The sequence below is a fragment of the Carcharodon carcharias genome, chromosome 1 (genome assembly GCF_017639515.1).
Source record: "Carcharodon carcharias isolate sCarCar2 chromosome 1, sCarCar2.pri, whole genome shotgun sequence".
NCBI lineage: Eukaryota > Metazoa > Chordata > Chondrichthyes > Lamniformes > Lamnidae > Carcharodon > Carcharodon carcharias.
In genome coordinates this window covers 212,843,549-212,862,052 of record NC_054467.1, presented here as the reverse complement: position 1 = coordinate 212,862,052, position 18,504 = coordinate 212,843,549, and the positions used below count along the sequence as shown (strand labels likewise).

The 18,504-nt window shown below is 39.1% G+C and overlaps 1 protein-coding gene across 1 annotated transcript in view; it reads right to left on the bottom strand.

Annotated features, from left to right (window-relative positions):
• lman1 (lectin, mannose-binding, 1) overlaps window positions 1-18,504 on the bottom strand; it is a 75,140-nt gene that overhangs the window by 15,989 nt on the left and 40,647 nt on the right. The window contains exons 8-10 of the mRNA XM_041201197.1: window positions 15,968-16,100; window positions 9,758-9,948; window positions 7,887-7,957 (exon numbers count right to left, since the gene is read on the bottom strand). Of these exons, the coding sequence (XP_041057131.1) occupies window positions 7,887-7,957; window positions 9,758-9,948; window positions 15,968-16,100 (395 nt within the window). The remainder of the gene's footprint in view (window positions 1-7,886; window positions 7,958-9,757; window positions 9,949-15,967; window positions 16,101-18,504) is intronic.

Below are 18,504 nucleotides of genomic sequence, written 5' to 3'. Positions count from 1 at the left end.
AATAGTCTGGGCACAGAGACTAATTCTGCGGACTTTATTTGATCACACTTTTCTGGAAGAGTTTGATGTGTGAAGATTTTCCAGATTGGTCATCAGCTGCACTTGAAATTCCCCTCTTCATTCGGGCTGCTTTAGGGCTAAGACACATACTTCTCATTCCCCATATGTATCAAATCTACTATTTCCATGAAATTTTCTATCTATCTGTGGCTTCTGTTCCCCTCGAACTTTTGAGCCTTACGATGTCATGGTGCTTGACAGATGCTCATCACTGATTAAATAAGTCCACGATCTGTCCAGCAGGTATCAGTGCCCCACATGGATCAGGTAATAGAGACATCAGTTAGATCTTTGACCCAAACAATGACATAATTCAGGTGCCAATGCTTTGATCAAGGGGTCCTGCACGGATACATGCTGGGTTGCCTGTACCTATGGCTGGGTTCAGCAATTATCCCAATTCTGAGATTTTTTTTCTTAGGTGTAAAGAGAGTTATCAATTTCACCTATGACGTTTGCACAGGACAGAGAGGAAAGGTGCTACTTCATAAGAAGGAGGGGAACAATGAGAACAAGATCACCACCTAGGTGCCCTCAATTACTATCAGCAGCCATTTCAGTAGATACCCTCTTAACTCAGTTGGCTAGAGGAAACCAACAGAAAAGTACAGTGGATAATTTTTTAAATAAAACTTGGAAAGCAAAATTTCCTGAAATAATTAACGACCCAAGCTCCAATTCTTCAACACGACTAAAAAGAAGTTGGTCAGTCAACCAAAATATCCTCTTGAAATCACAATCCTAGTTTCTGGTGTTCTAGGAGAATATTGCAGATGATTAATAAACTGGCATCTATATACATAGCATCTTACAGAAAGCAATTAGAAATGATATTTAGAAATTAAATTGTTAGATTGAATATACAAAGAAATCATAAAAGGACGTGCATGAAATTAAGCCCCAAACCTCTTGAACAAAGAAAAAGTTATAATTTGGGAGTATTACAGATGACATTTTTCCTAATCCTTCTGATCGAGATCACTGCTTAATAAAGAGTTGATGTTGCCTTCAAAATTACAACTTGTTCTATATATTTTTGCTGTTCTGATTAGTGATTAATAACTCTCAAATTCAACAAGCAAATCCATTAGAAAACGAAAAAGTTGCTCTCTTAAGACATAAAAATTCATGGCTGCAATTGTTGCTCATGTTTTATCAGAGATTTCTTTAATCCAGTAAGTTTTGTGATCAGACATGCCATCTCTGCAATGCACGCTAATATACAAGAAAAAGATGGAATGAGACAAAATAGTAATTGCAAGGAAATCTAATCTGATTTCTTCAAATAAAAATCAAGATTATTAAAATCAAAGTCTGTCGAATGGACAAGTAATAAGGTTGCTGAATTGTCTAATCTATAATTTTCCATAGATGATCATTTCTGCTCAGCTGTCCTAGTAATTCAATAACATTTAATGTACTATAAAAACATAGGATTCTGTGACATGACAAATATAAGCTAGCCATTGTTTACAACTAATGGCAACCTGCCTGAATTTAAATACAAGTGAATGCCCCATTTTGAAACGGTACAATGCTTAGACACTTTTTTAAAGAAATAGAAGGTAAATTTTCCACAATGAGCTGCACAAGCATAACAAATATTTTAAAATAGTGGCATATTTTCTCCAAAACGATTCTAGCAGTGAGTTAGAGAATGGCAGGCAGAAGCAGATGTCCTGCACAAGTGGAGTTGAGAATGCTTTTGCTGAAACCACTAATTTTTAAAATTTTAAAAATACTACTAGTGTGGCTATGTTGAACCCCAAAACACAAATCAAGCAGCTAGCAGAGCTCCTGAAGGACACAAAAAAATTCCTTTCACTTCACTCATTTGCCATTCATAAATTTAAGGACAACATTCAGGAGTACACAGTAAAGAGCATGGATATTGTCAAAAAGAATAACTTCCAATAAGTATACTGCTCTTAGTTGCCTTCAAATTCTTCAAGATTTTTAAGAAGTACAAACTTGAACACAATGTCTGTTAGAATAAAGGAGAAAGAAATAGAACTACTGCTGAAGAAATATACCTGAATAAGCTAAGAATTCTATGCCTCTATGAATAAAGCCCAGGATCCTGTATGCCTTATTAATCCTGCCCTGCCACCTTCAGTGTTTTGCGCACATATATTCCCTAGGTCTTTTCCTGCATTGCCTTTAAAATGGTAACCTTTTTTATAATGTCTCTCCTCATTTTTCCTACCAAGACGTATCACTTCACACTTCTCTGCATTAAATTTCATCTGCCAGGTGCCCATCCATTCCATCATCCTGTCCATGTCTTTTTGCAGCTGAATACTAACAAGCTCTCAGTTCATAACATAAGTTGTGTGTCATCTGTAAAATATTGAATTTACGCCCAAACATCCAGGTCTCGGTCATTAACATAGATCATGAAAATCAGTGGTCCTTGTACCAACCCCTGGGGAACACCATCATATACCTCTCTCCAGTCTCAAAAATCAATCATTCACCACTACTGTTGCCTGTCACTTAGCCAACTTTGTATCCTTGCCGTCAGTCTATTTTATTCCATGATTTTAAACTTTGATAAAGTGCCACATAATAGACTTGCCAGCAAACGTTTTTTTAGAAATCCATATACACCACATCAATTGCATTACCCTTGTCAACTCCCTTTCAAAAAAATTTGGCTCTAACAAATCCATGCTGGCTTTCCCAAATTAATCCACACTTGTCCAGATGAATTAATTTTGTTCTGGGTATCATTTGCAAAAGCTTTCCCACCATCAAGGTTAAACTGACTAGCCTATAGCTGTTGGCTTTATCCTTACACCCTTTTTTGAACAAAGGTGAAAGATTGAACAATTTTCCAAACTTCTGGCCCTGTATCCAAGGAGAATTAGAAAATTATGGCCAGTACTTCCACACTTTCCACCCTTACTTCCCTCAGTATCCTCCAATGCATCCCACTGGGTCTTGGTGACTTATCAATTTAGTACAAACAGCCTTTCTAATACCTCCTCATTAACAACTGTTAGTCCATCCAATTTCTCAACAGCACTATGACTTTGTAGCATATTCTTCCTTGGTAAAGACAGATGCAAAGTATTAATTTAATGCCTCAGTCATGCCTTCTGCCTCCATGAACCTTTTGGTTCCCAATTAGCCCCACCCTTTCTCCTACTATCCTTGTACTCTATATGTCTATAAAAAGGAATCCAAAAGTTGTCTTATGTTAGCTGTCAGTCCGCTCTCCTACTCTCTTTTTCATGTCACCTCTGAACTTTCTATATTCAGCTTAGTTTGCACTTGTATCATCTATCTAATATTTGTCAAATGCACCTTTTTTTTTCCTGCTTCATCTTTCTTTATCTCTTTTGTCATCCAGGGGGCTCTGGTTTTGGTTGCCCTACCATTTCCCCTGCTGGGAATGTACCTTGACTATAACTAAACCATTCCTCTTTAAGGCCACCCATTGTTCCTTTATAGTTTTGCTTGCCAATCTTTGATTCCCTCAGGCATATCTGTTTGGAAACTGGTTTTCCTCCAGATTGCTCCTTGTCCTTTTCCATGGACAACTTAAAACATGCCCTTACTGACCTACTTCATTACTGAGAACCAGATCCAGCAATGCCTCATTCTTCACTTCAAACACTGTGCACCCACCCGCCCTCGTCTGTTTACACAATAATTATCCTACTTTAGAGTGGGATAGTAAAAGTTTTACCATTTAGGTTTTCACCCCTCTAATTTCCCTGCAAATCTGCTGCTCCATCTCTTCAGGGATGTAATGGTGACTATTATTTAAGTATAGCCAGAGATTCAGTCTTTATTTCCTCCAGGACATTCTCTCCAGCACTAATATTCTCCTTAAATCAACGCAGTCACTCCTCCTCCTCTATTTCTTTCCTTATCTTTGCTGAATATCTTGTATCCAGGAATATATAGTGCCCAGGCCTGTGTTTTTTTGAGCCAAGTCTCCATTATCACAACATCATATTCCCATGTGCCTATTTGCACCTGCTGCTCTACCTTATTTACCACACTTCATGCATTTACATGCACACACTGTAATTTAGATCTTATTGCACCCAAGGATTTTTAGTTAAGATCAGAAGTTAAGTACAGATGAGAATGGTCATCAAGCTCAACTATTCTGCATTGTTTCTTAAATGATTCTTTGGTTTTTACTTTCATTCCACCAACTTGAATTTTCCATATGTTAATCACTCTTTGGTTTAAGAATAGCTTCCAAATCCTAAATTTACCTTTTATGAGTTGTCTAACTCTCTCAATTTAAAAATTAGTGTCTTGGTCCCATGAAGTGCAGTGAAGTACAGTTGTACAAAGATCACTTTTTATACTAAGCAATTTTCTGTACATTAATAACTTTGGGTCGGAGCAAATGATGAAGGGGATTTGCCTTTAAACTTTGCTATTGAAAAATTGTTTTCTTTAATTTGAAAAATAATTTCTCAGTATGAGTGTGACTAGATCAGCTAACTGTTTAAAAATAAAAATGTGCATTTGTTCATTTGACACAATAACAGAGGTTGTGTTACAGGACTAATAATCCAGAAAATCTGAGTTCAATTTCTAAAACAGTAGTTCAAGAAATTGAACTTGGATTTATAAAACTGAAAATTAAAAGCTAGTGCAGAAAAGGTGACCGTGAAGTTATGAAAAACTTCATCACAGGGAAGGAAGTCTCGCCCAAATGAACTCCAGTTCAAACTGCAATGTGATTGACTTAACTGCCCTTTGAAGTGACCTCATAAATCACCCACTACAAACAATAAAATGTTGTTTTTGCCCAGGACAATGAATTCAAAAGATACAAGAAATGAGAGAAATTTTAAGCTACATGAAAATTGTGGACCTATAGATGAAAGTGTTGGAACTGGTGTAAATGGGCAAATATACAAATATAAATTGTCAAGGAGGGTGAAAAAGCTTCAAAATGCAACACAGCTCTGCAGCAGATTTTGATTTCTTTTTAAATAAAGGATTAACTCAGCCCACAATGTTTTGAAACATTGACACTAGTCCCTTCAGAAAAATTGTGAAGCCACCTGCGAGACGTATCCTAGAGCATTAAGAATTTATCCACATAATCTCTTCTACCCAAGGCTTCTACTGTGTGATTAACAGATAAAAATTTAATTTAGTAGAGCTATTGCACAAAGTACAACAACATCTGATCACCTCGTGACCGTGAGAAAGCTACAAAAATATCCAGAACTTTCTGTATCTTGGATTTTACTTAATCCTTTTGGCGATCTAAATTACCTAATTTTGGATAGAATACAGAATTTCAATTTATGCTTATCCATCAGTTTCAGCTTTTTGTAATATTATTACAGATGATATTTTAAAAATGCAAATTACATGTATTACATAATTTTTCCTCATTAATAGATCTCCCAGAGCATTGCTCACAACGGGTTAGAAGTTATGCTGTTGCAAAACAAGAGAGGCTCATGCTTTATTTTGATTAGTAGAAAACAGGAATATATTTATATAACGCCTTTAATGTAGTAAAAGGCACTTCACAGGAGCATTGAACAAAGTTTCAACACCAAGGCACATGGAGGTATTAAGACAGAAAAAATGCAGGTTTTAAAGGAATGTATTTGGGACACATGGCCTATGTACCTGGCATCACACCAACACTGAAATTCATATACTGCACTACTCATTTGTGTAGTAGGCAAAATGTTTTTGGCTTAATGACAGCATTCTGTGCTACTGCATAGCAGCAGCATGAAACAGCTAGCTTTACCTGTTGCTCAAGTGTTTGAAATACTTTACCCTTCCAGAGTAATTTGAGGTAGACTGGGCACTTTTCAGGCTTGAAATTGGTGGCCTTAGTCCTATTTGTGAGCATGCACAATACACAATCAACAATGATCTGATCGTCCCAACAAGGATTGCATCAAATAGCAATGCTCGCAGTAGAGAGGCAGAGTGTGGGCCGTACTCAACCGACCAATGCATACAAAACTCAGTACATAATGTCTAACATGTCCAGGCATTGAGCCTTTTGAATTAAACAAAAGCGTAGGGGACAATAGTACCCTGGTGCATTTGCCATGGCAACATCTCAACCAATCAGAGCTGACTTGCCAACCAATCAGCACCCTTTTCTAATGAAGTATATTGTTTCCCATTGAAATTTTTGAAACTCTTTCCTGTTGAGTGCAACAGAAAAAGCTTAGACAGCATGTCTCTTGTTTCAACAATACTCAAGTTCTGTACTACCAAGCTACAACATGAAATTTGAGCCAAACTGCAAAACATAAATATACATTCACACAAAAGCGCAACTACAAGTGGTAATGTTGGTGGTTCTTTCAAAAAGTGTTTTGCTGAAAGAGACATGTCTAAACTTTTCCCCCTTACATTGGTATTCTTGCGAGTGTCCTGGTGAGTGCAGGATGGAAAGCTTAGACATGTCTCTTTTTTCAGCAATACTCAAGTTCTATACTACCAAACGAAAAAGTGTTTTACTTCCTTATTGATACAGCATTCAAATTTGAACTAGGAATCTATTCAATTCTTTATAGAACTGTTCATTGCCTGCACCTTTTGTCAACAGTGGAAGGGGACACCACAAATGAAATCAAATCAATTTAAGAAGGCTACCTTTTACTTTTTAAAAATACTTTGATTTTTGGGAAGGCACGTATGTCTAATTAGTTCGAGGGAAGTAGAGACCACTGCCAAGGCTAGCATTTACCGCTCAGTTCCATTTGTCCTTGAAAGGTGGTGGTGAGCCTTTTTGGGCCACTGCCATCCGTGTGACTGAGGACTCAACAGCACTGCCATTAAATAGGGAGTTCCAGGATTTTGACCTAGTGACAATGAAGGGAAAGCAATCTTCCAAGTCAGGATGGTGCATGACTTACAACAAACTTGAAAATGGTGTTCCTGTGCTGCTCTTGTCCTTCTAGGCTGTAGAGGTCACAGGTGTGGAAGGTGCTGTGAAAGAAGCCATGGTGAAACGTTGCAGGACATCTTGTAGATGGCACATACTACAGCTATGATGTGCTGGTGTTGGAGAGCGTGAATGTTTAAAGTGGTGGATGGGGTGTCAAACCAAGGGCTGCTTTGTCCTGGATGTTGTCAAGCTTTCTGACTGTTGTTGAAGCTGTGTTCATCCAGGCAAGTGGAAATATTCCATCACACTCCTGACTTGTAGACCATGAACAGGTATTACCGGGGTCAGGAGATGAGTCACTCACCCCAGAAGTATCCAACCATTGACCTGCTCTTATAGTTAAGGTCCAGTTAAGTTTTTGGTCATGAGCGACACCTCCCTCTCCGCCTTTTTTTCTAATATTGGTTCATGGAATGTGGGAATCATTGGCTAGACCAGCATTTATTGCCCATCTCTAATTGCGCCTGTTCAGAGGGCATTTAAGAGTCAACAACATTGCTGTAGGTCTGGAGTCACAAGTAGGCCAGGCCAGGTAAGGGTAGCAGATTTCCTTCCCTAAAGGACATCAGTGAACCAGATGGGCTTTTACGACAATTGGCAATGGTTTCATGGTCATCATCAGACTTTTAATTCCAGATTTTTACTGAACTGAAATTTCGCCATCTGCCATGGTGGGATTCAAACCTAGGTCCCTGGAGCATTATCCTGGGTCTCTGGAACACTGGTCCAGTGACAATGCCACCATGTGTGGGAAATCAAGAGATGGTTGGATGAGCATTACCCCCATACAATTAAAGTAGGATTTTCTGAACACAAGATTTAAAATGTTTATAATACAATTATTTTCTTAAACTACAAATTACACCAAATATGCAAGTTTCACATCTAAAAATATTATTGGAAACCATTCGTTACTCACTTCAATTCTCCAACATGCCTAAGCACTTCTTGCTGGTATCTTACAATATTGTCAAGTTCTCCTTGAGGGAGCTAAAATAGAAAAGCAGGAAAAAAATACTTTAAAAAGGGCAGCAATGTAACATATAAAGTAACTTTTTAAAAAAATGAAATGGTCTCCTGCCATCACCACTCCCATCATTTTATCATTAGTACAAACTTCTAAAAAGGGTCAAGTACTAAAACTCGTTTCATATCAAAGAATTCTTTTTTCATCTGAACATGTCAATTTTTCCATTATAAATACATTCACCAGCATTTATAAAGCACACTTCACATGCAAATGTCACTAATTACACCTTCACACCCAATGGAGGTACTGCAGCATTGGCAAGAGACTAATTAATGTGCCAAGTTTACACGGCTGTTTCCATTATAAATATAAACTAAGGAAACTTTAATGGAAATAGAAAAGCATAAAATGCATCATTTCAGATTTGGCACTAAATCATATATTTGCATTATATTCCAATTACCCACACCCTCTAACCCCAAATCACCCAAAACCTGTGTCTTTTAACCCTTACCCCTGTGTTCAAGTGTTATTTGTAGGGCATGTGTGACTGGATTTTAAATTTTATGATAACACATGGATATTTCAGTAACAAGTAAATCTAGACAAAGCCACAATTTCACCAACTCAAATACACATTTTTGTAAATAAATATTAGACCACTGACATGTTTGACACAATGGTTAAGGGAGCTTCAGGATAACTCATTAAAATATTTTTACTGACTAAACACAAGCACCTTTCAGGGATCTTTTGCTTACTTATTTTGCACAAATTTCCAAAAAATGTCTCCTCAAATTTCTTTCCATCCTTATTCTACAAAAAAATGTTGCTTTTTACAGATCTGTAAATGCTGCATGATCTAAAATACATATTTTTCATCCCTAACCAAAAGCCTGAATCTCACCAAGGCTACTGGAATATGTGGCATTTCACCTTTGCAAGTGAAAGTTTGAGATTACCTCAAAATGGGCACTGATTCACACCACTCAAAAAAAAAAGTCTATAATTTAGTTTAGATTGGAATGCTCAAGAGTGGCTACAAGGACATCTGGTCTGCAAATGGAAACGTCTCATTAATGAAATAAGGTTAATCAAGTTGGATTTAAGTCACATTGATGGGCAAGGGCAGCAAGTGTTTCATCTAGCACCCAGTGCTTGCTGAATTTAACCTGGAGTTTACTTACTGCTATCCAGGACAGCAGAAGAGAAAAGCGAGCATAACATTCAAAAACAAAGAAATAGGCCAACGTCTAAATGTTTTTAACATTAATATCAGCTGATTCTTTACTTAAACGTTACACTGAACTACTGGAAAACTAGAAAAAAAATAGAATCTACAGAACAGCAGAGAACATGACTTGCATATTTTTGTAATCAAGTTCAAGTTGAGGGATTTCAGTTGAGTAGAATTAGCCATTGATGTCTAGACTACAGGACAAACACAGATGAGGTGCAATGAAAAGATTCTAGTACTGTTGTGCCAAAAATCTTCCCTTATCGCAACTTCAGAAAAGTAAGCTATGTTAATAGGAATGTTCCCATTTTCCAAACTAGCTATTTTCATAGGCTTGTCCTAGTTAGACTGCCATCTATCAATTTGTGGGCACAGAAGGCAGTCTTTTTTTTTCAGCCTGGTACCCAGAAGAACCAAGTTAAAACTGATACAAGTTAAAAAAAGAGTAACATCTTCACAAGAGTGCTACCACCAAGTCACTACTGACAGCTTACCCCTCAGTCCTTGGTCTGCTTGTAGTAAGAAATTTGAAGTATTGCTTTTAGTATGAAACACTAACTTAGCCATATATTTCAGTACTTACTTGTCCTGCTTGTGGTGCAGTATTAGTCCCCCTCTTTGACATCTCCTCTGTCACTAGGGAGACATACCTCCTTTGCTCATCCAGAATCATGCTGAGTTGTCTATTCAACTGTTTGATTTCAAGATGGATGCGATTCTGACCTTCAAAGATTTGTCTCAATTCTCGCTCATTCACTGTTTCAAACAAATCAGCTACAGAAATATAAAGTGAACTTTGGTTGGATTCCAATCACTTTAATTTACAGAGTTTTTGCCAGTTACAGAACTAATCATGCTCACTACAAAACATACCTGAGGGGGAACCTCAGTTCAGGAATGCATTATAGAAATTTGTGCACACGCTGCCAATGATTATTCAACCATTATTTCTAATAACCAGAAAATCATGGATGGCATGCTCCTAAATTACTAATAAAGGCTCTTGGTGATAACATTCCCCGCCAGAAAATAAAATTAACTTTCAGAACTGAAAAACAAAATGTTTTTATTGGCACTTAAATCATAAGTTTAAAAAATAAAACTCTCTCCTTATTGAACTTTTTCTATAGAAACCTTAAATCCAGTAGTGTACAAGGTAATGTAAGTTCTACATTCACAAAATAGGCATATATTGTCAATTACCTAACCTTGTGAGAATTGGATTCCCTTTAGAAATTTCCTTTTATTGGGCTGCTCCTAGGCAGTGAATTTATTCAGTGACAAATCGTACCATACAGAGTAAGTAGTTTCCAAATTAATTTCCTGGTCTATACAGTTAACAGATGTTAGCTAGTTTTGCAATAGGGTCATTCTAATTGGTGTTATGTTGGAGCTGAGGTAAAGGGGGATATAAAAATTTTCCAAGCTCCCAATCACCATCCCTATGAGAAGGATGCGGACATAGGGAAAGGCAAGGTCAAGCATGGGTCGGATTCTGTCCTCTGCTCAAAGAGCTTTTCAATACTCCCTTCACTTTAAGTAATCCTCTGTTTAACATAATAGATGTATTAATTGTGCTATCATGGATGTTTAATAACTTTCAAAGTGTTGTACTGCAATACTATTGAAATTAGACTCAGCTTCAACTATTATCAATATAACCTGAAAGAGTGTGGGACAGTGCAAAGGCAAATAATTTAGATATCTTACAAATTGGAGGAATAAATGATGGATCCCAATTCAATAATCTGATATTTACATGTAGAGTGAGGACCAGATAATCTTTATAACTAATATAAATTACACATTGCACATGCGCAAGAATTATTTAATGGAAATTTCAATTTAACCATTCCACATACCATTGTATTAGTCTGAGACTGGGGACTGAGCTTTCTCGGTCTCCCCTTGTTAGAGGAAAGAGAGGAACTTACATTAAAATTCCAAACATTTCCTACAACTATAAATCACAGGGGGGCAAAACCCAACAGTTTTTAATATATGAAACCAAACATGAATTTGCAGCCTTGGCAAACCGAGTATTGCTGGCAAACTTGGAGTTTAGTGAGAAGAGAGCTTTAAGTTTTAATTTTGTTCTTAAATTTTGCTCTTAAAATCTAACCTAGTCTGTAATTAGCAGTAAGTGGAAAGTACTGTGTAAGCAGGCCAAATTCTCTTTCTTTCTTGCAGTTTGGACAAGGTAAACTCACTCTCAGCTGTAGAAGCTGAGTAGTTAGTTTGCTATCTGGTTGAATCTGGCTCCTGTAGCCCCAGTTCAGTTTATGGGGCGGGGGGGGGGGGGGGGGGGGGGGGAGGTGCAGAGAAAGGAATGACAGTGTTGTGCGGTGGGGTGGGTGTTTGCTTTCTTTTTCTATCTTTGTCACCCAATAGAAATTGGTCCTTGCTCGACTATAGGGAAAGGAAATAAGTAATCAATATAATTAAATAATTATTTAAAACACATTAAGGATGGCAGGACAGATGATGTGTCAAGGCTGCAGCATGTGGAGCTTCTGGGTGACATTGTGATCCAGGGCAAACGTGTCTGCAATTAAGTGTTTGCGGCTTGAGAAACTTTGGCTCAGAGTCATTGAGCTGGAGGCTGAGCTGCAGACTCTGCAAAACATCAGGGAAAGTTACCTGGATGCTTTATACCAGAAGGCAATCACACCACTTAGGGTACGGTCAGTCGCTAGGGACAGAAGGGCGTGACTGCGAGTGAGGCAGGTAAGGGGGCACAGAGGGCAGGAGTGTGAGCCTTTGCAATTGTCCAACAGGTTTGAGGTTCTCTCAGCTTGTTTGGATGAGAGTGGGGGCTGCAGAGCGGATGAGCAAACTGACCGTGGTAAAGGGAGCCATCGAAGTCAGGGGTGGGGGGGGGCACAAAAAAATGCAGTTGTAGTAGGGAACAGTATGGCAAGGGGGATGGACCCTGTTCTCTGTAGCAAAGCACGAGCGTCCAGGTGGCTTTGTTGCCTGCCCGCTGCCAGGGTTTGGGACATGTGCTCAGGGCTGAAGAGGAACTTGCAGTGGGAGGGGAAGATCCTGTGGTCATGGTCCATGTAGGTACTAATGACAAGATGAGGAAGGAGTCAATATGAAGAGCTCGGCACCAAATTAAGAAGCAGAACCTCAAAAGATAACAATTTTTGGATTATTACCTGAGCCATGTGCAAATTGGCATAGGACAAATAAGATTAGAGAAATGAATGTGTGCCTCAAAGGCTGGTGTGGGAGAAGTGGGTCCCAGTTTGTGGGACACTGGCACCTGTATTGGGGAAATTGGGATCTGTACCATTGGGATGGTCTACACCTGAACCATGCTTGGGCTGGTATCCTTGCAAGCCGCCTAAGTAGGAAAGTAGAGAGGGTTTTAAACTGAATAGTGGGGGTAAGGGATTACACTTGGGAAGGTGTGGTAAACAAAAGTGTAGAGACAAGGCAAAAAAGAAATGTACGGAAAATGATAAACAGACTGTGAGAAGTAGGGACAGAGTAGAATTCTAAGAGTAAACCAGCAGATAAGGCTAGGCGCTACAGAAATAATAAAAGGACAAAATTAAAGGCTCTGTATCTAAACACATGTAGCATTCGAAACATAACAGATGAACTAATAGGGCAAATAGAAATAAATAAGAATGATCTGATAGCCATTGCAGAGACATGGCTACAGGATGACATAGATTGGGACCCGAATATTGAAGGGTATGTGACATTTAGGAAGGACAGGAAGTTAGGAAAAGAAGAAGGGGTGGCTCTGTTAATTAATGATGGTATTAGCACATTAGAGAGAGGTGACCTAAGTTTAGGAAACCAGGACGTAGAAGCAGTTTGGGTTGAGATGAGGAATGATAAAGGCATGAAGTCACTTGTGGGAGTGGTGTACAGGCCTCCTAATTGTAACTACAGTAGGACTGAGTATAAAAGAAGAGATAATGGGATCTTGCCAGAAAAGTACAGCAATAATCATGGGGTATTTTAATCTACAAGTAGACTGGAAAAATCAGATGGACAAACTAGCATAGATGAAGAGTTCATAGAATATTTTTGGGATAGTTTCTTAGAACAGCACATTTTGCAGCCAACCAGAGAACAGACTATACTTGACCTGGTATTGAGCAACGAGATAACCACTTAGTGAAGGCAACCCTAGGTAGCAGCAATCATAATGATTGAATTTTTCTTTCATTTGGAGGGAGAAATGAGTGCGTCCAAGCCAAGTATTTTAATCCTAAATAAGGGCAATTATGAGGGCATGAAAGCAAAACCAGCTAAAGTGAACTGGCAGATGGGGGTGAAGGGATATGTTGATAGAAATTCAGTGGCAGACATTTAAAAGGATATTTCAGAATTACCAGAAGATATACATTCCAATGAGAAAGAAAAATTCCAAGGAGAGGGCATACCCTCCATGGTTAACTAAAAAGGTTAAGGACTTTTTAAAAATTATTTGTTCATGGGGTGTGGCTAGGTCAGCATTTATTGCCCATCCCCAATTGCCCTTGTTTAGAGGGCATTTAAGAGTCAACCACATTACTATGGGTCTGGAGTCACATGTAGGCTAGGCCAGGTAAGGGCAACAGATTTCCTTCCCTAAATGACATCAGTGAACCAGATGGGGTTTTACGACAATCAGCAATGGTTTCATGGTTATCATCAGACTTTTAATTCCAGATTTTTAATGAATTCAAATTTCACCATCTGCCATGGTGGGATTCGAACCCGTGTCTCCAGACCATTACCCGGAGTCTCTAGGATATTAGCCCAGTCTCAGCAACACTATGCCACCGCCTCCCCCAGACTTATGAAACTTAAAGAAAAAGCATTTAATTACACAGGCGGGTGGCAGGTCAGAAGATTGGAAAGAATAAAAAGAACAGCAAAGAATGATAAAAAGATTAATAAGAAATGAAACAGACTATGAGAGAAAGCTAGCTAGTAATATAATGACGGATAGTAAGAGTTTCTATAGATATTTAAATAAGAGTTAACAAAATGAGCAACAGTCCAATGGAGTACACATCTGGGGAATTGATCATGGAAAGTAGGGAGATGGCAGATGACTTAAACAGATATTTTACTTCTGTCTTCATTATAGAGGACAAAAGTAACATCTTGGAAATACCTGTAAATCAGGAAATGTTAAGAGAGGGAGGAACTCAGAAAAATTACAATCACAAGGCAAGTGGTATGGAGCAAATTGCTGGGGCTGTGGGCAGACAAATCTCCAGGTCTGGATGGACCTTCTCCCCAAGGTCTTGAAAGATGTGGCTAGTGAGATAGTTGATGCACTGGTTTTAATTTTCCAAAATTCCCTAGATTCAGGGAAGGTGCCATTAGATTGGAAAATAGCACACATAACTCTTTTAGTCAAAAAGGGAGGCAGAAAGCAGGAAACTGTAGGCCAGTTAGCCTAACATCTAACATAGGGAAAATTTAGAAGCTATTATTAAAGGTGTTATAGCAGGGCACTTAGAAAAATTCAGGGCAATCAGGCAGAATCAGCATAGTTTTGTGACGGGAAAAGCATGTTTAGCCAATTTATTGGAATCATTTGAAGGAGACACATGTGCTGTGGATAAAGGGGAACCAGTGGATGTACTGTACTTAGATTTCCAGAAGGCATTTGATAAAGTGCCACATCAAAGGTTATTGCAGAAAATAAAAGCTCATGGTGTAGGGGTAGCATATTGGCATGGACAGAAGATTGGTTAGCTAAAAGGAAGCAGAGAGTTGGCATAAAAGGATCTTTTTCTGGTTGGCAGGATGTGAATGAGTGGTGTGCCAAATTGATCAGTGCTGGGGCCTCAGCTTTTTACAATTTATATAAATGACTTGGCTGAAGGGACCGAAGGGATGGTGGCTGAATTTGCTGACAACACAAAGATAGGTAGGAAAGTAAACTGTGAAGAGGCTACAAAGTAACAGATAGGTTAAGTGAGTGGGCAAAGATCTGGCAAATGGAGTATAATGTGGGTAAATGTAAAATTTTTCATTTTGGCAGGAAGAATAAAAAAGCTTATCATCTAAAAGGTGACAGATTGCAGAGCTCCAAGGTTCAGAGGGATCTGGGTGCTCTAGCGCATGAATTACAAAAGGTTAGTATGTAGATACAACAAGTAATTAGGATAGCTAATAGAATGTTATGATTTGTGAAGGGAATTGATTACAAAAAGTAGGGAAGCTATGCTTCAGTTGTACTGGATATTGGTGAGATCACATTTGGAGTAGCATGTACAGTATTGGTCTCCTTATTTAAAAGAAAGATGTAAAGGCGTTAGAAGCAGTTTAGAGAAGGTTTACTAGATTAAAACCAGGAATGGGCGGGTTGTCTTTGAGGAAAGGCTGGACAGGTTAGGCTTGTATCCACTGGAATTTAGAAGAGTAAGAGGTGACGTAATTGAAACCTTTAAGATCCTGAGGAGTCTTGACAGGGTGGATGTGGAAAGGATGTTTCCTCTTGTGGGAGAATCTAGAACTAGGGGTCACTGTTGAAAAATAAGGGTCACTCATTTAAGACAGATATGAGAAGTGTTTTCTCTCAGATGGTTGAGAGTCTTTGGAACTCTCTTCCTCAAAAGGAAGTGGAAGCAGAGTCTTTGAATGTTTTTAAGACAGAACTAAATAGATTCTTGATTAACAAGGGGGTGAAACATTATCGGTGGTAGGCAGGAATGTGGGGTTACATTCAGATCAGCCATGATCTTATTGAATGGTGGAGCAGGCTCGAGGGGTCGAGTGGTCCAACCCTGCTAATTCATATGTTCGTAAGTTTTAAAAACCTTCCCCCAACCTGTTTCTCCTTGCACATCGGGGTGATCTTTTTGGAACTCTTCTTTCTTTTTATCAAGTGCTTGTTGGAAATTTTCATACTCCTCCCGATATTTCTCTTTCTCTTCTTGGGGAATTGTTGAATCGGCAGGCTCCTATAGAAGATATGAAAAAGTTATTCATATTTAAAACAAATATAAAAAAGTTAAGCACATTAAATTTAAAAATCAAGCTGGCCCAGTTACTTATTAGGCCAATTGCATCTCCACAGAAGCAGTAGGAAGGGATAATAGTTCCATAGGCCTGCCAAAAACCAGCACAAATTACAAAAATATTTAAGTTCAATTATGGGTTGATAATTAAATAAACCATATGGTATTGTATCAAACTATACCTGAAATGAAGGACCCCAATTCAATCTATGGTCTCTGTTCAGTCAGCTGATCTCAACCAAGACAGCAGTAAAGTGGGCTTGAATAGGGCAAGTTTTGTGGATTCATACTGAGTGGTCACTTAGGTGATCGTTGCTAGTACCAGAGAAATCAGGTCTCAGAAGACGCTGCGACATTAGAGGAGGAGGTATGGAGAGGAAAACTTTCAAACTCAGACACATGGCATTAACTCTAGGATGGCTAAATGTAAATGCTCATCCCTTTAAGTCAACACTTTGTCAAAATTCTAGTATTCATAAAACCCTGTGACAGCCCAATCAGTTGCCACACTATAATCATTTTAAATACTTCTCTCCTGTTCGCAGAAAACTGATGAGGAAATGCAGTAACAGTAGGATTGATGACATTTTGTTCCAGCATAATGATCTTTGCACTGTTTCACATGACCTGCTAAATAAACACCATAATAATTTCTATTTTTTAAAATTCATTCACGAGATGTGAGCTTCGCTAGTTGGGCCAGCATTCATTGCCCATCCCTAGTTGCCCTTGAACCGCTGCAGTCCATGTGGTGTAGATACATCCACAATGCTGTTAGGGAGTTCCAAGATTTTGACCCAGTGACAGTGAAGGAACGGCGATATATTTCCATGTCAGGATGGTGAGTGTCTTGGAAAGGAACTTCCGGACAGTGGTGTTTCCATTTATCTGCTGCTCTTGTCCTTCTAGATAGTGGTCGTGGGTTTGGAAGGTGCTGTATAAGGAGCCTTGGTGAATTCCTGCAGTGCATCTTGTAGATGGTACACACTGCTGTTACTGTGTGTCAGTGGTGGAGGGAGTGAATGTCTGTGGATGTGATGCCAATCAAGTGGAATGCTTTGTCCTGGTCGGTGTCCAGCTTCTTCAGTGTTGTAGGAGCTGCACTCACCCAAGCAAGCAGGCATTATTCCATCACACTCCTGACTTGTGCCTTGGGGATGGTGGACAGGCTTTGAGGAGTCAGGAGGTGAGTTACTCGTCACACGATTCCTTGCAGTGGTATAACTCTAACTCTATTGCTTGGGGTTGAAAATCACATACAGCATACAAAAATCGAAGTATAGGAAGCAATATTCAAAAGGTTAGTTAGGAGAATTTAGTCATTATATGCCAAAAGCAGAAAGTTCCCTTTGTATACTTTTGTATGGTTCTATCCAAGCTATTTTTAAACCTAAAATTCTAGGCTTAAGAATTGATAAGCACCTTAGTTTGTTAGAGTTATACTACTACAAATCTGAAATACACTAAAGAAATAACTACTATTTTTTTATTTCACTTAACATGCATTTGGATTCAATCACTGTACATTTTTTCGCATGGGCCAGAATTTTTCCGTCGGCGAGTTGGGGGCAGGGCCTGCTTGCCGACGTGAAAATGACTCAGGATGATGTTGGGGGAACCCCCGACGTCATCCCGCCCCATTTAAATATTCAGGAAGGCAGGCAGACAGCAAAATCAACTGTACGCCCACCGACCTATCAATGGCCAATTGAGGCCATTGACAGCATAATTAAGCCAATTAAAGGCCCCGCCCGTCCAACCTTAAGGTTGGTGGGCAGGCCAGGAGCCCCAGCGGGCTCCTAAAAAAACATGAAACCTCATCTGCTGGCAGGTTGAGGTTTCATGTCTGCTTTAAAAAACTTGTGTGTGATATTTATTAACATGTCTCATCTCATGTGCTTAGTCTCAGGGAGCTGTGCGCTCTTTTGCGTGCATGCGCGAAAGAGCGCACTTTGACAGTTGGGGAATCCCTCCCCCCCCCACACAGGAAGCACATAGCGCTTCCTGTCAGGTGGCCCGCCCACTCAAAATGGTGGCAGGGCCCGTTTTGGCTCCCACCTGTACTCTTGCATGATGAATCACAGCATCTTGCTGACTATAGCTGCTTTCCCTCTCCCAGATCCTAACATACTGTGTCAGAGAGTTTTCAGGGATATGTTAGAAACCCTACGCCTCTCTTAGCTCATCTCTGTGTGAATGTGAATCACATGGGCCTTATATCCAGGTAGAAATGCAGATTAGCTATCCTTGAGACCCCCAACTCTCTTGTCTTGGAAGTAAATGGGCAGTTTAAAGCATAACTGTTTACGATCCAACATTTTTCTGGAATTCTAGAGTCTGTCTACTG